General features: G+C 39.6%; 1 protein-coding gene across 1 annotated transcript in view; it reads left to right on the top strand.

Annotated features, from left to right (window-relative positions):
- onecut2 (one cut homeobox 2) overlaps nt 1-23,195 on the top strand; it is a gene marked incomplete at both ends in the record, with an annotated part of 46,547 nt that extends 23,352 nt beyond the window's left edge. Inside the window, one exon of the mRNA XM_079256788.1 lies at nt 22,906-23,195. Within this exon, the coding sequence (XP_079112914.1) occupies nt 22,906-23,195 (290 nt within the window). The remainder of the gene's footprint in view (nt 1-22,905) is intronic.
- Nucleotides 23,196-24,693: the final 1,498 nt, after the last annotated feature.

Genomic DNA, 24,693 nt, shown 5'->3' with positions numbered 1-24,693 from the left:
TCTGTTTTTATGTGATCTCCTATTTCTCTGGAGAAAGTGTCAAATCAGGTGGCTGTATAAAATTTCAAAAGCTCATTCTGAAAATATCCTGCGTTTGTTGTTTATGTTAAGATATTTTTGCCTTTAGAGACCTTTATTAGACAGCTGCTTGAGAGGAAATGAGTGCCAGTAAGTGAAAATGACCTGCAGCAAAAGGCCTTTGGCCAGGTTTTGTGCCAACAGCAACGAGGAGCTGGAGCTTCTGTACAAAAGTCGGCTACTCTACCAGCCATAAACACCCAGTTGGTTTTTTGCTTCCTCTTTCACTTTTAAATGCATGGCGGTTTCTTTCATCATGAATCTTGTCCAGGTTTAACTCAAACACACAGTTTGAGTTTAATGGAGGCGGCTCTGGTTTTCTGCTGACGCTCCTCTTTGTTAATCAGCCAGTCTATTTTCAGGCTGATGCTTTACCAGAAACGGATACGTTTAATATTTTCCATGTAGTGTTTTTATTTTGCACATTTCAGTCTAATTTATAATGCAAGTCCAGAAGGCCAAGAAATAATCAAGAATTTTTTACAAACCTCTTCAATCATGTTTTATTGATCCTCTTAGATCAGCCTCTGCCAGAAACAAGCAAACAGACAAAGCTCCGCCCCATGTCCTGCAGGCTGCGTCTGATTGGTCAACTGCTAGGAGTAGTTATTCTGAGCAGTGACGGGGGGGGGGGGGGGGGGGGGGGGTTTCTTCTCGTGAACGTGCAAAACCTAGAAAAGATAACCAATCACTGAGACCCTCCCTCGGGACGTCTCTAAAATTTCGAGGCAGAAAAAACTCTCTAAAACCGATTGTTACTGTCGCTATGGAAACTGAACAAAGAGCATGCTGGAAAACTCAAACACATTCAGGTGATAAAAAAACGGCCCCACTCATATGTCTTATGAGTATTCAACACTATAACACTGTAGAAAGCTCAGAAAACTAGAAATAGCATCATAGAGCAGTACCTTCACACCAGCCTTTTCCAATCCTGGTCCGTTTGCTCGGGAACTGCTTCTTTCGGAGTATTGTGCGAATGCACAAAGAAATTCTGATTTGAATCGAAGAAGGGGACTCAGTCCGCCTACAGACGCCAACCTCTGTCTGTGCATTAAAGGTTCAGAGTACAGCATCACAGGTAAATACAGCCAAAGCATACGTGTGTGGAGTGATTGGCGGCTCTGGATGAGTGAAATAAAATACGGTCAGATGTGGAAGAATTTGGTCCGCTAGAAATCTGATCAAACCAGACCACCAGGATCTGAAGCAGCTCCATATTTTCTTGCCTCTGGTGGGGAATAAGGTTCACTTTGTTTGTGAAGTGCAGTGTGAACACAGTCTCGATCTGGATTAATGTTGCCCAACTGAACCAGTCGCCAATCGGGCCGAGTCTAGCGGGCTATGCTGACACCAACTTCAGTGTTTCTGTTGGCCTCTGCTGAACTTCTAGGGCAGATAATAACAATATAATCATTCATCCATCCACCCATCCATTATCCTAACCGCTTAGTACGATGAAGGGTCGCGGAGAAGCTGGAGCCTATCCCGCAGTCTTTGGGCGAAAGGCAGAGTACACCCTGGACAGCTCACCAGTCCATCGCAGGGCTAATATATAATATATATAATTTATATAAATATAATCTTATAATGTTCTTTACAACAACAAAAAAAATCCTATTTAAGGCAACTGCCCCTTTAATCTAGGAGCATTAGGGGCTAAATTGTCTAAAATAACTCTCCAAGCTAACTGGCTAAGTACTAGCTAGCTGCTATTAGTAATTTGTGCAGTCTGTGATGTTTTGTTTTTGTTTTAATGTCTTTCTCAAGTTTTTGTCTTTAACACAACATCTAATTTATCTCTTTTCTTGTCTTTCTAATGCCATTTTCTTTATCTCATCCACACAGTTTGTTTGTTGGGTCTAATGGTCTGATAAAAACCTAAATCAGACCTAAATTTACCAAGAAAAGAAAAGCTGGTTTTAAGGTCAGATTGTTCTTGTTTTTCTCCTGCACTCACCTCCCCTAAATTTAGCAGTAAAAGCATTAAAAGCAGCCAGTTTGATGTGTATCAGACAGATGGGTTTGAGGGGAATCCTCCTCTATTTGATTGGCCCACATAACTGGATTCATTAAGCTGAATCTGTCTGTTATTGGATTATGTTTCATATTGGATGGATGGGATCCAATCATAGATATTACAGCCTTTAATGGAGACAGGTTTAGTAGGAGAAAGTGCTCAGGAGGTGCAGGAGGAAAAAAAATAATGGTAAGAGTAGGAAATATCGATAGAAATAATTAATTTGAGGGAATAAAGAAGTTTAATTAAGAAAAAAATTAAAATTTATGATTAGCCGTGATGCTAATCCCATTTCTTAAATATAAACCAAAGAATAAGAAATAAAATGCACAACCTCTATTTTCCATTTTTTTAATCTGCTTTTCATCTCAAAAGGGGGAAACATGATCAACTCATCTCATTTGGGGGCAAACGCAGTGGTGAGCAGTTTGCTAGGATGTCCGTTTTTAGCTAAACAACCTCCTTTTGATCAATTAGAGATTACAATACAGTTCGTCAATCAGAGACGACAGATTTTTTCTGCCAGAGACGTGCTGCAGCTCCAGCCTGAACGCTTTAAAAAATACTGCTGATGAGAAAAGGTTAACTCGTCACGCGTTAGCTTGTGTATATGTGTGTGTTTGGATGTGTGCAATGTCCAAACACAGCTTCCCCCGGACTTATCATCACTGTCAACATTCAGCAGGTTAAACATTAGAAACTGTTTTCCCTGAACTTTGATTTGGACATTTTTGTTGCTGTTTTATATATTGGATCATACTTGAGGTCTATTTTTCATATAATTATACCTATAATAGTATTATTTGAGGGATATTATGAAGAGAAAAAATGCTAGTCCAGTTTGTTGATCAGTAGGGTTTGACACCATATTGTTGGATCCTGTGGTTTTTGTCTGTTGCAGGGTGGGTGTGCTGTGGATTGGGCGCAATCTGCAACAATAATCAGGCGAGTGCTCCCTATCACAGTACTGTTTAGTTGATTGCAAAGGTCTCTTAACAGAACTTCGGATTGTAATGAGATGATCAATATGATTCATGTCAGTTGTTAGCATTATTATAGGTGTTATTGTTGGTTGTGGCTGATTGATGAAAGGAATTCAGCCTAGTCTAGTGGCAAATGGTGAAACATTTGCAAAATTAAAATAGATTTTTGTCATGTTGGAGTTCACGCTCCCTCTCTTATAGTAATTCATCACTGCAGCATGTTTATAGAGAACCCATTTCTCTTATAAAGTCTTATACTTGTTATGTCAGATGGGTGGTGCTTCAATATTTTCTTGTTTTCTAGCATGACAATAAACATTGAAATAAAGAGTTTATTATACAGCCCGATGTGAGTCCTAAAGGTTGATAAAGCTAAGCAAGGCGTCTTCATTGCATAAAATGAACTAAATAGCCAAGACAGCTGTGGGGAAAAAAAGTGAGCTATAGAAAAAGGAAAGAACAGGCCAGAAATTATGGAAGCCGATACGATACAATGCAATCAATACAATACAATGTGATACTATTTAATAAAATATGATACAATATAATGTGATGCAATGAAACACGATATAATATGACCTGATATATAATTTGATACGATACGATACGATACGATACAATACGGTAAAATACGATACGATACGATATGAGATGAGATGAGATGACATGATGAATGCTATCATATGATGTATACAATGCTATACGATGAGATGCAAATTGATGTAACGACATTGATGCAATGTAATACATATTATACGATACGATACAATACATTACGATACAATACATTATAATACGATACGTTACATTACGATACGATACATTATAATATGATACGACACAATATAATATAATATGATATGATATGATATGATATGATATGATATGATATGATATGATATGATATGATATGATATGATATGATATGATACAATGCTATACGATAAGATGCAATGTGATTGGATATGATATGATATGCTACGATATGATGCAATATGATTCATTGTTGTCAGAACTAAATGGTCATGACAACAATAGCAAAATTTATAAATAAGAGAACAAAACAGGTTAGAATTTATAGAACCATATAATGATACCATACCACGCGATACGATACAGTGCAATGCCATGCAATTCATGCGATATAATACAATTTGATACAATATTAAAAGTTACATCTACTTTCATTACCCACTTAAAGTCTGCCATGTACTACTGCCACTGAATGGGGCAAATAGTGGAACTTATCATGTTATTGAGTCATAAGTTCATTGTAAATACATGAAACATAAGGCATAATAACAGATCAATGTTTTCATCTTGGGGGAGTTAGGGAACAGTGCGCAGAGATTTGATCAGAAATCACTTAAATAAGCAAAAGGAGAATTAACAAGCTGTTGTTTTTTATTTTAAATTCACTAGTGTATTAACAGGACTGAATACCATGTAACATTTTCAATGAATCAAGTTATAATGTGATACATTATTACAATAAAACTGTCACAGTGAAATGTGATAAGTTTAATGTTTTAACAATAAACTTGTTACATCATAAAACTGCATACCCATCATGAAATGAGCACATCTATACAAGCTCAAGATCTATTTTATCACTTTTATAGTCACAATAAAGGCAGCACTTGTGAGATTTATCTACAATAATATTCAAAATTACAAATCATTTTATCCCAGTACAAAGGACGGTTCATCCTGAAATATACATTTAAAAACAGTGCAGTGTACAGCTGTGTCCATTTAATTCAGAAGCCAAGAGCAGCAACAGGTGGAGGAACCCCCATAAAGAGCAGCTTCACTCAGAAACATTAGCACTCATGTCAAAATGAACACTGGAGTGGACAGTTGTGCTAGAGGATGTAGCTACAACAGCTACGCAGTACAGCTAGGAACCTTCTGTCTGCAAGCAGTATAAGTTCATCTGACTGGGAGTATCGGAAGCTGCTTGGTGCTGCTCCTTGTGCTCCATAGCTGCTGTAGCTAACCTTCTAGCATGATTGTTAACTCCAGTATGACTGTTGGCTTACATTTCCATTAAACATGTGGGTGTATGGCTGCTTCCTGCTTCATCAGCACCATCCATGTCTTTGTCTTTATCTTTGTGGAAATAATGGTGTATATTCATGTTTAATTCATTTGTCTACTGGCCTAAGGGTTGGCAGTTCCATTCCCCCAAATGTAGCAGAGAGGAGGCACAAACCAGTGTTCTGTGAGGGCCAGTCCCAAGCCCGGATAAATTCAGAGGTTGTGTCAGGAAGGGCATCCGGCAAAAAACGGGCCAACAAAAAGTGCGACTACGCCTTTCGTACCAGATTGGTAGGCTGGAAGTATCCAAAGAGAAGGAAGGAAGGGTTTACGTTTAATTCCAGCAGTTATAAACTGTCTTTTATACTTGTGTCTGGCAACCAAGGACGAGAGTTTGACTCAGTGACCCGCCACTCCCCATTTGCAACTGGTTCACACATTCCCTTTGTTTGTTGGTTGGTTGGTAGGATTGGCAAATCAAGATGGAGTAGGCGTAAGACATTATGATGAAAAAAAATAAAAATGAAATGAGACCCAAATAAAATAAAAAGAAAACTTTTCTTTTAGTACAGCTGACTCCATGGATGGGCAAAGCCCCAATGCCCCGCTTTAAGTAAGAAGAATGTAGAACAACCGCAGTTTGTAGCCGGTTAACAACGTGACTTAGCTTTAGCTCACTTACCTCCTTTAGCTGGTTAGCTCCTGTTAGCTCTGGGTTAGCTCGCTTAGCTACAGGAAACTCGGAGTTCGCTCGATGTCAATCATCCACCATGACGCTCACAGCCCCCCTCTCAGCTCCACCTCTTTGCCCATATTTGTATTTTCCGGGCGAGACGACACGCATGATCCTGCCAAGATGGTGATGGTAGGAACCGCCCACCGAGCTTCAATTCAGCTCTTCAGAAACCTACGGGTGATGTCACGGAGGCTCCGCCCATCTTTTTATATCCAGTCTATGATTGTTACGCATATTTACCAATATATGGTTAAAATGATGAATAATAGGAGACCATATTGATCAGTTTTATCTACCTACCACAGAGCTAATGTTGCCACATCCATGATCCAGTCAAAGCCAGACTCCACTTGTCTTTGAAACGCAATGTGATGCCATTCCGTTCATAAGCAGCTTTGATTTCATCTGATGTTTATTAATTATCGCAGCAGAAATATTGAAGAGAAACTGAGCTGAATGAGGCAAAATTAAAAAATGTAGGATGACAGAAAACTGAAGGACAAAGCAAGAGGAATGACATCAAACTCCTCAGAGGCCATTTCCTCATCAACTCGGTGACATCACTGAGCCACCGGTGGCTGTGATTGGTCAAGCTGTTCGTCCTGGTAAACAAGTTGAGATACATTACTGTGTCCATGTGTGTGTGTGTGTTTTTAAGTGTGTGTAAGCAGGCAGAGAGACCTTTGTCCGGTGATGTCACTACAGACCGTGTGGACATAAAGATTAGACGCTGATAAACCATCTCTCTGCCCACACACACACACACACACACACACTAATTCAGTGATTACACTCAGTCTGACTCCCTCTTTGTTCTTCAGTACATCGGTCATTTACAGACAGATTTATACTTTCTATATGTCGATGAATCAAAATTAGTCAAAATGAGAAAAAAAAACCAGGTTGAAATAATTTAACTATATGAATAAATTATTTAAGTAAATCAGTATGGGTTAATTATGGTTTGATGGCACACACACACCTCTTACACTGGTCACTGCTGAAGCGCTCTGCAGCCCATTATATCTATCTGCTAAGATAATTGTGATGTAATAGCGCTTTTGTTGGCGACTATTTCCAGCAGCAGATTAATCTGCATCAGCTGCTTCAGCCGGCGTTCATGAGTTGTCATAAGATCTAAACTTAGAGTTAAACAGGAGCAAATGGGTTTGTACTTATTTTTATGCACGCTTTTATGCATGCAGATTCTGTTGGGTACATTAGCAAACAATCCGCAAAATATTTGAGTAAGAAATTGATCATATGTAAGCCAACAGTTTCAGTCAGGGCTCTGTGTGTGTGTTTCTTCATAAGGCAGGTGTAATATTAGCATATTTAATGTGTTAACAACATGGAGCCGGTTGGGGATGTCTGATGATGACGTTTGTTTTAAAACGAGGGGTTTGGACTTAATTAAAGCAATTGATCTAATTAATTAGAGGCTTCTTTTTTATTTTGTTAAAACAAATTATTTAATTGGACAAACAATAAAGTAATAGGTGCTGGCTGATTTTACAGCTGGGTAACTTTCCCATCGTTTTGCTGGAGAAGAAATCATAGTAAATAAATCCTGGCAGATTCGCAGGAGTCGTCTGTCAGAACATAGAAACAGAAGCAGAGGGTAGCTTTAGTCTGCTGCTTCATTTCCAATTATCTTCTCAAATCGGAAGGAGGAAAGCATCCTGGTGCATTAAGCATGACCACACACACACACGCACACATACATACACACTCACAGAGAGGCTAATACACTGATTGCTAAGTGCTACAATCCTGTGTCTGAGTGCTGAGATATGATGCATCAAGTGTGTTTGCAGGCCGCCACGCTTGGCTCTAGCATCACTATGAGCAGTACGGAAGGAATCTTCACTATTAAACTGATCCAGTTCTAATATCTAACATTTTCTAACACACACATAACACATTAAGCATGTGCTCAAGTACTTGTAGTGATTGTAAAGTAACTCAGCCTGTTCACACGCACTTTGTTTTTATAAGAGGCTATTATTGATAAGTATCTGCAGAAATGAAAACATACTGACATGTCCTGGTCCATCAAGTTCAACCAGCAACATCAGTTTCTGGATCAAATGGACTTTATAGTTACTTGCATCACCTATTTTGTGCTATTTTCCTCAGATGCAGCCTGATGCGTATCCAGCTATGACTAACACTGCTGCTACATGTTGAAAACGGCTGATGCTGTCATTCAGAAATCAGATTTATATTGATGTTAGCGGTGCCAAAAAAACTGCTGCTGACAAGTTTAGTCTGGTGTTTTAAAAAGATCACGCTGTAACACACCTTAATTCTGCAGACAGAATTAAATGACAGTTAACAATCATGATTTTAAGGGTGGAGGGATTGACATCCTGGCGATATCATCCACATTAACAGTCTGATTAATGAATCCAAACATCGTTCAGTCCAACCTCCTCAAGACGGAGAGCTGGAGCATCCAAATGTGGCGCCACACACAAGCAGCAGAGTATGTTGAAGGGCGACTTTATTACTTACCCTGCACTTATATGCCCTTTCTGTAATGGATACCAGGGCTTAAGTGGTTATGGTGCAATAAAAAAAGAGAGAAGAGGAGAGACACTGGGAATTTGAAAGGAGGGAGGCAGAAAGGTAGGAGGAGAAAGACGATGAAGGAGGAGGAAGAACGGAGGTGGAGGAAAGAATGCAGGAGGGAGAGTTACGGAGATGATGAAGACAAAAGGGAAAAAGCATAAAGGGGAAAATGAGGAGGAGATAATGGATGAGACCAAACGAACAAAAGAGAAACAGAAAAAATAAAAATGTAGGAAATCGCTGTGAAAGGTTTAAGAAAGGAGACGGAGTGACAAAGTGTGAGAAACAGAGCGAGAGATATTAAAGCTGTAGATGCAGAGGGAGATAGAGCTCTCCAGCTGATGGCAGGCCTTTGTGCCAGAAAGCTTTCTTCTTCCAGAATGAAGCCTGTCTGTCTGCATGTGTGGAGTCCACACACACATCTGTGGCTTTCTATTCAGCTGTATTGATCTCCAAATTCTCTGTCTGACTCTTTTTCACCTCTCACACTCCCTTTATTTCTCAATCCCCACCACTTCATTGGGGTCTCCCTCCTTTACCGCCGCCTGTATCTCCACATCACACACTCACATGGAGGAAAATGATGGAAAGAGAGGAGCTAGCTGCGTAGCACAGAATTAGCTGCTATCTAATTTCTGCTTTCTCCCATGTAACACATATTGATTGTGTGGTTTTGCTGACAGAAATGTAAACATGACTTTTTAGTACATTTTAGCTCATTGGCTACCAAAGACAGCGTTTGATGTTCCGGATTTGGGTGGACACATGGCAAAACATCTCCAAAATGCCCCCCAAAGGCGCACACCCAACATGTGGTGTATGTGCTTGGGGGGGGACACATCCCGAAGGCACCTCAGTGCACGCACCTGGCTAAATCCGCCCCCTCAAACAGTTCCCACAGATAGGCCAAAATACTCCAAAACACTCAGGGCTCTGAGTTAATGCAACACATGTTGTTAATCTAAGCTGTTTGCTGATTGGTTGAAGACAGAAACAACCCACCTACCTTAGCATTGTCTGGATTAGCTCTTCCAAGGCTACTAAATGTCATTCATCATTAGATTTGTTGTTTTGTTTGCGAGTCAAGTCTATCAAACTAAAAAGATATCTATGGTTTCAAATGAAAAACGGCTCTATGGCACCACCTTTAATCTAAATATGAGACCATGGTTATCAGCCAGAATAGGGTGAATTTTCCTCTCTGGATCAGGAGTGAGGTTCTACTCCAAGTGGAGGAGTTTAAATATCTCGGGGTCTTGTTCACGAGTGAGGGAAGGATAGAGATCGACAGATGGATCAGTGCGGCGTCTGCAGTAATGCGGACTCTGCGCTGGTCTGTTGTGGTGAAGAAGGAGCTGAGCCAGAAGGCGAAGCTCTCGATTTACCAGTCGATCTACGTTCCTACCCTCACCTATGGTCATGAGCTGTGGGTCGTGACCGAAAGACCGAGATCTCGTATACAGGCGGCTGAAATGAGTTTCCTCTGCAGGGTGGCCGGGCTCTCCCTGAGAGATAGGGTGAGGAGCTCGGTCATCCGGGAGGAGATCAGAGTAGAGCCACTGCTCCTTCGCATCGAGAGGAACCAGTTAAGGTGGCTCGGGCATCTGGTCAGGATGCCTCCTGGACCTCCCTGGTGAGGTGTTCCAGGCACGTCCCTCTGGGAGGAGACCTTGGGGAGACCCAGGACACGCTGGGGGGATTATATCTCTCGGCTGGCCTGGAAACATTTGGGATTCCCCTGCAGAGTTGGCAAATGTAGCTGGGGAGAGGGAAGTCTGGACTTCCCTGCTTAGGCTGCTGGCCCCGCGACCCGACCCTGGATAAGGGGCAGAATATGGATGAATTAATGGCACCACCTAGAGTAACAAAAAACACCCAAATGAATTGGAACCTGTCTGCTTTGATGTAGTACAACAAAATTTGGCACACATGTTTAACACCCCAAGACAAGCAAAAAAGTCAATGAAACACATGTTGCCATGGCAACAGGGTATATCTACCATCTTGGAGTTTATGCCCGTTTTTTGCCAAATTTTCACTTTACACCAATTGTATTTGAATGAACGAGTCTGAGGGGATTTATACAATCACTCCAAATTTGGCAGGAAGCTTCATGAAAAGTTGGGGATCAAACACTGTTCAAAATGTTCTAATAGGACAAACAGTGTTACTGTGGCAACCCACAGAAAAAAGCCTTCTCGCCATGAAACATAGTTTACTTGTAGAAATATATGGGATCTGCACCAAAATTGCCAACATTCATATTTGTTAGGTCCCTAATACATTACAGCATGCATTGTGGGGAGTCGTGGGGAGAATATTAAAAAAAAGATCATGCAGAGATATCTTGTGTCTGTTGTTTTTAGTTTATATGTCATTTTTGGTGCATATCTGCAGAAATAATTTGCATTAAATCCTGTCAGAAGCAGAAAGAAATGCCAACAATGTAAAATGACTTGATGTTTTTACATTTTCCACTGATTGAGAGAAAATTAATGCTATAGATTGACTAAAAATAGTAAAGAGGAAATATTCTAAATGTCCAGCATATCTGGGATCTAGCGTCTTGATTACAGCCCTGAATCTTTCTCCACAGAACCGATCAGAATCAGGTGTTTGTCTGTGTTGTGATGCTGTTGGTCATCTCCTTCCACTGCAGGCTTTCTCTTGCTTTAGACATTACACCTGACTTGAGCATCCTCTAGCTTGTTCAGTTATACCTGAGGATGTGGAGGGTGCTGATCTTAGTGCCATGTTTTCAGCCAAGGTGGTGCTTGTGTTGCCACCTGCGGCAACAACTTCAGCTTCACAGCATTTGCAGCAACTACCAGTTTGGTCCATTTCCGATCTTTTAAAATCACAGTATCTCTGGGTAACGGATAAGTCTTCATGCTCAGCTTCAACATCTGCTGCAGCTTCACTTTCTGAGTTTTCTCCAGCTGTTTTCATTGCTTATCATCTCCAATAACACAGCTGCTTTGCTGCTTGTTTAGTGGTGCAACAGTGAAAAAGGTCCTCCCTACTGGGTCCCCAAGATCATTTACGCTTCTTACTGGTGTTTTGTTATCAAATAAACCAAATAAACATCTAATTAAAGTAAAGCACAGATTCCAGAATGGATTTATAGCATAATTTTATATTTAGTCTTTTTTCATCCATTTTTCAAGCCAAGCTGCTTGGTTTATTTTTTTTTCACTTAGCTCAAAATGGCGGTGACCAACGAAATATTTCTGTAGCTGAATGCAACACATTCTTACAGCTAAATGGGAAAAATCACAGAAACTAAATGCATTTATTCAACACTGTTTAATACATTAAAGTTAGTGTTAAACATGTCAAATGACATGATGAAGATTAAAAAACACTGGTTTGTATATTTTAATCCATCCATTCTCTTAACCAGTTAGTCCAACTAAAGGTCGCGGGAAGCTGGAGCCTATCCCAGCCATCACTGGGCGAGAAGTAGGGGTGGTTTGTCTTAAGAAGACTGTCATCAAAATGTCCCCTCCTTTTGAAGTGTTTTTGTTTGCTTGTCTGTTGTTTGGGTTTTTGGGGAGTCTGGGCTGGAAGTTTCCTACACAGCAGACATTTAGGCATCATATGGAAGTAGGTGCTTTGATAATGGTGGTATTGAAAAAAAAACCTGTTTTGGACCTAAAGCTCTGGTTTACTCGTTACGAAATCTGAAATTTAAATAGAAGATTTTCACAGGGAATGAAAAACTGTAAGTTTACGTTTTGTTTGCTGTATTTTTATGTATTCAAGCCCCTAAATCTGAGGTGTTTGACTTAAATTTTGCCTATATGTTGTGTGTAACAGATCTATTTCTCCTTATTTCACTGTGGGAGTCGCTGTCCATCAGTAACAGGACTCCTATTTGCCGTTGTGGAGACTGAGCCCGCCACAGAGAAGCTCCCAGGCTGTAATCCATCTTTGTGGGGAAGATGAAAACAGTCTGTAATGACTCTGCTGAGCTCCTCTTTATATCTGTAAGATGAAACCAGAACTAGCTGGCTAACTCACTTCCTCTGTTTCAACTTTTACTCCTAATATCGAGTACTACACATTAACACATTGTATTTATCTGCCAGTGATTGTTGGTGTTAGTTTTAGTGAGAAGCTGTGATGCTGAAATCATCCCTTTCCCCTAAAAGTAAAGAATCATGAAAAAAAATTCCAGGTTCCAGGCAGTGATCTCTTTCACCCCCAAGATATAATCACTTCCTCCTTATTTTTCCCTGAGATTTTCTGGCACAAACTAACCTTACGGTGGTCTTGTGACAGTGAGCATCTTGCCAGTGAAGAAAAAACCCGCCTTCTCAAGACAAACCAGCTTTCTCGGTTGGCTTTATGTGGAAATTTTTCCCTAATGTCGTACAGTCATATTGTTACAGAGTGAAGGCTGGATATGAGGTAAAGACGGTGGCGGTAGGACTGAATGAATGTATGTTTATATCTCTTATGTCTACCTGCTGTCACATTGTCATGTAGCTACTAACAAGAAACGACCAACAGACGTTTGTTATTGAAACTGTAAGCAGACATTTCATGGTATTTTTGGCATCCACACAAAAACAACCAGACATTATAAAGAGTTATGTCAGAGTTAGGGCCAGAAAATGATGTGAACGAACTGCTGAATGACTCCAAAGTTTCCCATCAGCACTGACGTCACTGACATGATGGTAGCTAGCCAGGTATTACACAGGTGTCACACCGCTCTGGGCTTTTGTGTCTTTTTGGTTGCTTAAAAACTATCTTTTGTCTGTGGAAATAAATCTATAAAGATCAACGCTGAAAGGATTAGACTTTAGCAACCGTTTTTTTCCTCTGCCAAAGACTCGGAAGTGGCATTCACTGATGTTCCTGGATGCTTACGACTGCCCTCCACCTATAAAGAAAACTTCCAGGACATGAGCTGGATCACCACCAATATTTAATAACTTCTTTCTTATTCCATTTCTGAGATTTCCTGAAAATTTCATCAAAATCCATCCATAACTTTTTAAGTTATGTTGCTAATGGACAGACAAACCAATGCGGACAAAAATTAAATAATCTCACAAGTTTATGCAATTTTCTGCCTGCATTCCATCTTGACTATTTTATTGCTTTCCCGATGATGAGTTTAAGTTCTTTATTTTTTTTTTAAGAAAAATTGTTTGAATTTCCATGGTAAAGTAGCTGCTCTGCGATTGGTCAAATACCATTCCCATGTGAGCTGATCCAGATGGGAAGACCGGGTCCATTACCAAGTTTATAACCAGCTTCGTAGTACTACTTATCAGGATGGCAAATGTCTGAGTAATTAAACCCAGGTAACCGAGCGATATCCAGGAATGTTAAACCCACTTCATGGTATCATAGACGAAATTGTGATTTTAAACAACCTTTCGCAGAAACTACACTTAAAAGAATGTGTATTTCAGTGGTTGGTGCAAAACAATGGAACGCACTTAAAAGCGATTTTAAAAGTTGTTCAAATCCTTCTCAATTTAATTTAAGTACATACTATAACTGTATGCAAAAAAATGATTAAAAAAAGAAGTATTTCATACCTGTGTTTCTTTCTTAGTGTTTGCCGTAGATGATAGCTTCCAATTGGTTTACTTTGAAATGAGGATGGGGGGGTTAGGGTTAATAAGATTCATTCTTCTTCCTACTCCAATTTTATTTACTTTTTTTTTTACATGAAATGTACTACAATGGTTGTGTAGTAGTTGTTGTAACTCTGGAGTATATTTTCTGTTGTTGTTTTATGGGTTTGCTAATATATTATGGAGAAGAAAAGAGAATAAAAAAATGTTTAAAAAAAAAAATCATAGTACAGGCCTTTGATTCGCCACCTTTATTATGAGGTATAACTCGTAAAGATCACACCTTGTTTTAAGGGTGACTTTGGCTTTTCTGTGATACACATTACAATTTCAAATGGTATTATTAGAAGATAAATACAAAAATGACCAATATAACATTTACTCTTTCTTTAAGGAGTAGGGGTGGTCATTTCAGGATAAATATACTCACATTGTCTGTGCAGCTATTTAAAAAAAAGGTTTTTTCCCTAAAAGCAAACAAAGAAAACAATTGGTCCAGCACAGCACCCTAAGGGCCACCACTTATTGAGTCAAATTAATAAAATATTAACTAGTTAAGGGTCTGGGATTTTCCCTTTTTTTCTTTTAGGAATTATTTATTACAAGCAAAGATGAAACAAGATCATCAACAGAAAATTAATCTTGTGTTTGCTGTCTGCTTTATCCCTGTGAGATCTCTTTCCCACCCAGTTTCTCCTATTTTTCCAGTGTTTTGGGTTTTTTTTCCTTTCTTCAGCGTCCTTCTTTCCATCCCTTTGTTCCTTCTGTTCCGCTGTCCATCTTTTCCACTCCATTTCCATTTTTCTGCCTTGAACTCTCTGTGGTCACTATGAATGGCTGCTTCAATAAAACATCACCTTGATGTTTCTATCGACAGCTAGCCGCCCTCGAGTCTTAAAACCTCTGTATGATACAATGATGAGTTCGGTGAGTATTACAAGCTCTCGAGGCTCAATACTTGACTTCTATTCAAGTGTACAGATAAAAGGTTTTAAAGCAAAGTAATGGCCCTCAGCTGGTCATATTGGAAGACTCAACCTCTCGGTCAGAAGTAGGTGTGATCAGCTGACTGCATTTTTACGCTGATAAACACAGATGTGGGGGAAAGAATTTGGAAAGTACTGATGAAGGACATTTGGATTATGAAAGTAGCATCTCAAAATATTTTCTGGTTAGGAGCATAATGGTTGATGATTGTGATGAGGATCAGGACCATGACGATAGTGGCAGTCAAAGATAGTGATTGTAGTGATGATTGCTTTTGGAGATAATGATGATGGTAACACTTCAGGATTATTTATACTGTGATAGAAACTGAGGTCATTTGGCTTTAATAGTAAAGGTTTTTACTGGTGATGAGGTTGCTGGATGATAAAAGTGATGAAAAGCAAGGACAAGATGAATAACCAGACTTTTCCATGTGATAAGAATCGCTTTACCTTTCTAGGAATGGTTAATAGAGCTGGTATCAGAAGCAACATGGGGTTCACTGTCTTCTCAAAGATTTGAAGTGGAGAATCTAGAGGTTCCATTGTATGCAAATCACCTCACATATGTGCAAATTTAGGAGTGCATTCACATTGGTTTAGTCAGCAAGACTCGGTCCGATTGGGGACTCAGCTCAGTTGTAGGAGAGATAGTGTTCACAATGCACTTTTGTCAAGTGAACCAAACTTTTACAGTAATATATCCCCATTCTCCCCGAAGGTGGCGCTTCATTAGTATTTAGCAAAAGAGAGGACAAGACCCACGTGAAAAAGGAAACTCCACTTGCAAGTTAAACATGGAGACAAAACTATTGCTGTTTTAGTTTTTTATATATTGTGTCTTATGCAAGTATACTGCAGAAATATACAGCAACACTAGATGCAGTATGAACAACAGATGAGACAGAAGACCCTCATTGCTAATGTAGTGCACATGCCAGGCCTCCAGAGGGCAGTAAAACTTTATCAAGACACCCAGGTGTGCGCGCAATCTTTTTTTTTTTTTTTTTTTGTCTTGTCCAGCATTTAGGCAAGCAGAATGATGGTCTGGATTATGTGTTCTGCTCAGCAAATTTTCTCTGCCAAGGGAAGCTTTATAGATATAATGATCCCCTTGACTTTCTGAATTTTTATTTTATTTCTATATTTATTTTGTATTATTGTTTGAATTGTAGAGTTTGTACTGCTGGACCGGAGAGGACAGACGAAAGACAGAAAGAGTAAGGAAAGAAAACACCTCATAAGAAAAGTGAAAGAGATAAAGGGACAGAAAAAAAAAACCCAAAAACAAAAAGAAAAAAAAAACAACCTACAGATGTATACATATACACACATATGTATACACACACATATACACATATATATATATACACATACGTATACACATATACACACATATGTATACACATATATGTATATTCATTCATTCATTCATTTTCCAAACCGCTTATTCCAATTCAGGGTCGCGGGGAAGCTGGAGCCTATCCCAGCCGGCTTTGGGCGACAGGCAGGGTACACCCTGGACAGCTTGTCAGTCCATCGCAGCATATATGTATATATATGTATATATATATATGTATATATATATATATATATATATATATATATATATATATATATATATATATACATATATATATATATGTATATATATATGTATATATATGTATGTATATATATATATACAGAATTACACACACACCTTTATGCACACACACACACACATACGTACAAACATATACGCACTCGCCAGTATTAACACATATACATACACATACAAGCCAACTTTAGATCATAGTAACTAAACTATGAATCTAAAAAGTTAAATATAAATGAGAAACAAACAGAAATGAGAAAACTAGCTGCTGTTAGTGAATAAAACTGCGTGACGACTCGGTGACTGTGTCACATGCAGAACATGCAGAGTGGAACGTGTTCCGGGAAAGGTGATCATGCCAGTGTGACCCCTCCCACACAAAGGCAAGAGGCACGCCAGGAGTACCCCCGAGACCCGGGCCATCGGCAGCCACCCCCAGGCGCAGACCCCAACCGCCCCACCCCGGAGCCAGCCATGCGCCAACCCACGAGGGGACGGAGGGGGGTTTCCCAGCCAGAGTCCCCCGCCGTCAGGGGGAACATCATCAGCGCGCCATCATCATAAACACAATGCTAACAGCTAGCTATCTGGTGCACGTAACCCCTGCGTCTTTACTGATGACATAAAACTATTGAATTGAATTGAACTGGATTATTAAAATTAAAAACATGCAGTTGCACAAACACGACACAGATTCGCCAAGGAGTGCGCACGTGCAAGATGATGTGAAAGACGTCACCGTTGACCAGTTTATATGAACAGGACTCGTCTTGCGTTGTCAAATCTTTGTGGTTTTATCCAACCAAAACTCTGTGGCCGGGTCAACGAGAGGCCGGAACGCACCACAGCCTTTCTGTTTTACTGTCTTAGTGTTGGTTAGCCTGGCGTAACAGGATGATAATTACACCAAATCCTAAGTTTGGTTGGGCATTAACGTAAGAAAGGTTGTTCGGTAAGGTTGCCAGTATACTTGCTTATAATTGAATGTATGAATCTATATCGTAGCCGCCTCATTTATTTTGCATTTGTTTGGAAGTCCCTGTTGGATACACATAGCCAAGCGGCAAATTGTCTTTTGGGCTAAATCAGTCATCAAATCAAATCAAATCCAATCAAAGATACTTGATTCATCCCCGAGGGGAAATTCAACGTTCAAAGCCATGTGGTCCATATGTTCCTCAGCCCGGCAGTCCATCGCATCACAATGATTTGGATGTGACAACGTCTCAATGTGGCCACTCACTGCGTACCGGAAACAGAATTTCAGGTCTACATGAGGATTGTCCACATATATTTGTTTTTGGTTGATGATAGGGAAGTGGATGGTATTTCCTGACTGATGTTTCTCTGGATATCTATTGCCACAAGTACTACATGAGGTGGATCCAGTCTATTTTACCAGACTAGACTGTGTCCAGAGGAGGGTCACAGAGGGGTCTGTAGCTATTAGGTTCACACCCACATGGAGGCTGAAGGACTCGATGTCTTCTAGCCATACAGTTGACTAAACGTGAAGCTAATCCATTGGTGACCATCAGAGCAGTACAATCCAGGTGCCATTAAGTAAAAGTCCTGCCTGGCAGCTGTTCCAAGCGATCACTAAACCAGCTGAATTTAACTAGCTGAGCTCCACTGCAACGTAGATAAGCCTGTTAGTAAAAACACCTGCTCTAAATGCACAGGTAGATCCAAAAACATGACAGGACCTCTACTTCATGGCACCTGGATTATACACCTCTGGCTACAATTAAGAACTCGTCCAGCATCTTGTCATGCAAGGGATTTTTAACTCTTTGGGGACGCCGGCATCGTCTGCAATGCCAGGGACCATGTTGTGTTTAATCGAGCACAGCTTTCAAACCATAAGATAGAAACTTACTTTTTTCCCCCCTCTTTATCGGGAGACTCCGGGCTTTCAGACGGTAGTTCCGGCATCACTGTAGCCCATTCATAGGTGATACAGTGTTGTGTCAAAATAGGTGTTCCAATCAGAGCCTTTGTCTTTGGCGCATGACACGTGTTTTTGTCCAATCAGAGCTGATGATGCCTCAGGAAACGCCTCCAAACAGTATCAATCACTATGCATCGTGTCATTAGCAGTCAGATAGCTGCCTTCTGTATTTACAAGGCCGATAAATTATGAAAACAACAGCTTTTACGCACACATACCATGCATAATTGCTCAAACAAACATTTGCATTACTCAAGTAGTTTATTTCAACATAAACGACACGACGGCGTCGTAACAGATGTATAACTTGGTAACAGATAAAAGTGTGTGTAGCTGACAGTGATTTCGGAACACTGCGGTCCTTCAGTCCCCTTCAGTACCTTTAGTCATGCTTCAAAATTATAATACTTTATAATTATAATAAGCAAAGGATCTTCATTTACATAGCAGTTTTTGATATTTCAATTCAAAATAGTAAAGAAAACAAGGTATAGGACATTATGGGACATTGAAAGGAGGTGTTTATTAGCATTTAAACTAAAAATAAGTCATGCGGGGTTTATTTCTCTAAAATACCCTTGGTCCCCAGAGGGTTCAATGTTTGTACGTGTTCTCTAGATTTTTCAGGCACCAATGCTGTTGTTGTACGGTTTAAGAAAACTGACACAAATAAAACCGTAAAGAAAAGCAAATAACAAATTAATTTGGCATACACGAGATTTTTTAGCATTAGAATTTTTAAATGTCTCCATCAGACAGATGTGGTGCTAAAAAAAATACTATGACCATGTTTAGTGAACAAGATGCTAGCTTGACGATTCCATTTATTTGCTGATGTGAAAATATCAATGAGAATAACAGCCTGACTGTTGAAATCAATCAGATTTAGTAAGCTGAGATAAAATAGTTGGTGGAAGCAACATGACAAGTGAATCACACTGAAGAAAGAAACAAATAGAGAAACCCAGTTACAGTCGGCATTTCCTGCTGATCTTGTTAGCAGCACAATGATGTCTACAAGAGAGCCTGATGAAAGGAAGAGGAACCCTGCTTTATTGATCCTATTGATTTTGTCCTTACCTTTAAAGAAAAAACAGTCCTCCCCCATCTTTACTTAGACCCCCTTTTAAACTAGTAAATCCTTCTTGAATAATATAATTATGTGTTTGATCCTCACTGTAACCTGGGACAGAGGGGAGAAAACCCTGATTGAATCAGTCAAGCACCACCTTTCTCCTCTGACAGCAGATTTTAACTTTTGGGGGGGGTGATTACTCCCTGTTTACGCCGAGATGTGTCTGCACTTTTTTTTAGTTGTAAAAAGAAAGAAAAATCCCGTCTAGGTTGAACTGCTGAGCTGTGATTCATCAAGCTGCAGTAAGCAGAAAGCACAGCGAGAAATCTCTGAGCAAATGGAAACAATATTTTTCTTCTTTTTTCTTATTTTAAATCTCTGCCTGAAATAAATATTCATGTGCGGCTGAAACTGAACACCAAGCACATGATCATTTCTACAGTAACTTGCTAAATCTCTTACTAAATACACACAGAAAAGCTAATCTGCTCGCTATCGTATCCTCTGAACAAAAACTGCATTTCTGTGTGACACAAAGAATTAAATAAATGTTAGTTTTAAAAGTGTTTTTACTTACAAGACAGAGTTGCAGCTTCACTTTGTCGTCAGCTAGCTGTGATTAGTCAAAATGCAGGTTCTGTTTAAACATGATTTTACAGTCATTTATTTACATTTTTTTATGTTTATAGTAATAAAATAACAATAAGATAATAAAATTCTTTACCACTGAGAAAGAAGGAAGTTCACTATCCAAAGGATTGATGGGATTTAGGATGTTTTTGATTTATTTAATCAGAAATAATATATATGATATTATGTCATATTGTATTTGTCTTTTTTTTTTTAGGTTGGGGGTGTTGTTTTGGTTAATTCAGCCATAATTTCACTGGGAATAGATATTAGATGTTTTTGTGTAAAAAGACTTCTAAATGGATGGGCTGATGATAAGAGTTACAGCAGTGCGTCAGATATTTTTTAGCTGCATCCAAAGTCCATGAATGCCTCTAGTTTAGACTTTGAATCAACAAACAACATACAAGCAGATTTTTTTTTGGCTGAAACATAAATTGTGCTAAAAATTCTTTATTTCTTTAACAACAAATTTAAGCCAAATAAATGTATATTCATTATAATGAAAAAAGCAAATAAATGTATTTTTAATGATGTGGAACAATAAAAAAAAAAATTTAAAAAAAACTTGAAGCAAGTCGACAGAATAGTTTTAGGAGATTTATAAACTGTAATTTGAGGTAATTTAAGGTGATTCTGTCTTTATTTAAATACGCTGATCATTAGTCCATACTTTTTTATTTTGTTAGTTTTGGTGAGAAGATGAGGATTATTCAAAGCAGATTTCTCTCAGAAACACACAACCTGATCAACATTTGTAAACATGTGTGTGTTTGGACCGCAGACTTCTTCATATTCAGAGATCAACAGTGCCATCTGTCAGTGACAATCTGCAGTCTAACGTACAAGACGACTGACATCTGTGGACATTTTTCACTCATTTACCTCGAGAACAAAGGAAGGAGAATCCGTTCATTCATGCCAAACAGCACAGTCACAAACACTCTCTACGTTTGATGTTTTAAAGTGGCATTTGAGGAAACGGTGCACTTTTAGCAATCAGTTTGTGTCATGTGACAAAGACGGACAGCAGTGAAACAAAGGCAGCAATCTGTCGCTGGCATCTGTCATCAGGTCGCTAACTGCTGCGATAAGAAGCTGAGAGGAGACAGGCGGAGGGATGTTGCCCTGTGAGTGTCTGTGTTTACAGCAAAGACAGTTTCTCCTTACATAACAATTGTGTTACTGAATTGAGTCCTTAACCTGATTCGTATTGATCAGTTGGGCTCAGGCTCGTGCATACTTAATTCAAGGAGGTAATCAAATCAAACACACCCAGACCTCCTCCTCTGCTTCTGTCCTGACTGCCAGTCAAACAACAGCAGAAATATTTCAGGTGGTAAATGATAAAGTATTTTATTTGTTTTTATCGTCTTGTGTTAATTCGTGCTTAAACACGATTTTATTGTTTGAAATTCAGACTTTTCATATTTTTCAGCATGTGACTTTTTGTTTTTTAGGTAAACGCTTCAAATTGTTTTTTTATTCTCTTACTTGATTTTTCTGATATTTAACTTCTTAGGGTCTTCTTTCTTTCACACAACAGTCCAGTTTGTGTCAGATTTCCTCCACCTGCCTCTGATTACCGCCAGACGTAGACTCGTGTTTCTGTGTTCTATTGGTCTCATTGAACATTTCACAACTACAGTTTCTTGCTGATGGCTTTAACATCACCTGGTTTCCAGAATAAAATCCACAAGAAGTAAGGATTATGGCCGTGTCCCAATTCAGGGTCTGCACACTTCGAAAAATCTTTGTAAAATTCGTAAAATCTTTGGAATAAACTTTGGGTAGATCATCTGTAACCCTTTGGTTCTGCTTGGTAAAATCTTTGGAATAAACTTTTGTTAGATCATCTGTAACCTTTTGGTTCCACTTGGTAATACCTTTGGAATGTCATTCGATAGAATTTTTGTAAAAAAAAACAACATTTGGAACCTTCAGCAATATTTCCCAGTGGTTTTGTGTTTGATAAACCTTTGTTAAAGTTCCCATATTGTGGAAAACTCACGTCGTAATGGTTTGCTAACAGTCATGTGTCCCTATAGTCTATGTATGAGGTCCAAAAATTATTAAATTCTATCCCCTCTCTCACTTGTTTACTCCACATTTTCGCCAATGTGCATTTGGGTGAGTCTGAGAGCCTTCCCTTTGTGATCTTAAGAAATGAAATAACCACTCCACCCAATAGTGGATACACCCACTGACCTGGCCCCTGCTAGCTGAGCCTGCCCTTTAAAATCACCAAGCAGGCACCAGCGAAACCTGCATTCTCATCCCGAGAAAGGTTTGGAGTGGGCATCGATAAGGACCACTCATGAACATTAAAATGTTCAGACAGAGAAACGATCCGTTCTCAGGAGAGAGACTGCAGGCACTTTTGGAACGGCTAAAATTAGGGATGAAGGCTGAATTTGGGGTAAAACACCTCTGACCATCAGATGAAAAAATATATAATATGGGTCCTTTAAAACAATTGGAGTATAGCTGATCGGAACATTAACGTCATTCAACAGGAGTACCTGTGCTCGCTAAATCCTCCATCTATGACTTGTTGGTCAAATGCAAGCACTAAGACCTTGTTTTTCTTGGTTTTATTTATGTCTGACTCTTCTCCATCCCTTTTTTTCCTTTGTAGCGTGCAAACGGAAGGAGCAGGACACAGCGAAGGACCGCAACAACACACCAAAGAAGTCGCGACTTGTCTTCACTGACTTGCAGCGGCGCACCCTGTTGGCTATCTTCAAGGAGAACAAGCGGCCATCCAAAGAGATGCAGCTCACCATCTCGCAACAGCTGGGGCTCGAACTCACCACTGTCAGCAACTTCTTCATGAACGCCCGGCGCCGAAGTCTGGACAAATGGACAGATGACGGAGCCAGCCCCGGCACCCAATCTTCAGCGTCCAGCACTTGTACCAAAGCGTGATAGGAGAGGGCAAGGATGGGAATGGGGGTGGGAGCAAGAGGGAGGGGAGGGTGGTCTTCAGGTGGGCTGGGTGTATTGAGGGGTTGGGGGGGGGGGGGGGGGGGGGGGGTTAAGGCTTTGTTTAGTTGAAGCAAGGCTGAAAACCAAACTTTTTACATTATTTTTGTTGTCTGTTTTGTTTTCTTTAAGGGTGACAAACTGAGAGAGGGGCTGCTCACTGCCACGACTTGTAGCCAAACCGCCTTTTGCAAATATATCAAGAATCCATAGAGATGGTGAAGGGTAAATTCATCTTTAAAACATACAAACCTGACTGGGAGGGGAGAAACCTTTTGAATCATAGACTTTTACGACTGATGTCTCCTATCAGACAGTCAGATACACTAGCCCAAATACCAAAGACTAGAAGACTACGTATGTTTTCTATTATGCAATATAAGCTAGGAAACAACCAAACAAGAAACCAAGGAAAGCTTTATGACTGCAGAATGTGATAGAAGCTCTGGGATAAAACTATTTTGAGGAAATTGTCATACATTCTGACCCTCAAATGTCCAAAGATGCATCAGCTTAAGACAAAGAGCCCATTTGGAAGTATGGGTTCAGAGACGGCACAGAAACACAAACAACAGTCATTTTGGGCAGCTGAAGGTGAACTTAATTATTTATTTTCTTTTCTTAAAGCCAAACCAAAGACATGCAATGGGTGCAAATATAAAGGCGTACAGTGACTTAAGACAGAAGTCTATATTATAATAATTTCTTGAAGAAAACAAATCTATTTATCCAACGTCTGTTCTCGCCCTTTTTAGTACAACTGAAGATTTGCTTTCCGAAACACTTTAAAACACAATGATTTGACTCTTTAAAGGGAGAAGTGATGGTTCTTTAAGTTAGGAAATGGCAAAATATGCAAGCACAAACACCATACAAAAACATTAACCAAGGCACATTCAAATTCCTCATCATTTGAACTGACACGTAGTCGGACAAGCTTTCTCAGCATATGTAGAATTTGGCGGAGTATTAATGTGATATATATCAGTATATACAATGTATGTGAGCACAATCTTGAAGCACATTTTCTTTGCAATAGAACTGGGGCTTACAGCCAAGCCAAGTGGTCTTCACATCTTAGAAAACTCAGGATGCCATTTTTTTTCTAAACAGTAACTGAAACCCATTCGGCGTGTGCCATTGCGTGCTATAATGTACAGATGTACAAACACACACATGGACTCACAAAAATATGCTTGCTTTACAGAAACACACAAAACTTTAAAGAGTCATTTCCCAAAGTTCCCACCCAGAAAACCTTTTGAGCTCCTGGTAACTCGGGCTTCACCGTGCAACATTTGCAACACTGCGGCAACTCATCCATGAAGGCTGCTCTTTCCACAAAGCATCTTAATATCAGCATAAAAAGTCATTAACTGTTCCTCAAACTTGCGATCAATAAGATAAACATGGGCAAATTCTACACGGTACAGCCCACCAC

This window comes from Telmatherina bonti (assembly GCF_933228915.1).
Source record: "Telmatherina bonti genome assembly, chromosome: 17".
Classification (NCBI taxonomy): Eukaryota; Metazoa; Chordata; class Actinopteri; order Atheriniformes; family Telmatherinidae; genus Telmatherina; species Telmatherina bonti.
The sequence above is the reverse complement of the archived record's forward strand: the minus strand, read 5'-3'. Positions and strand labels throughout refer to the sequence as shown.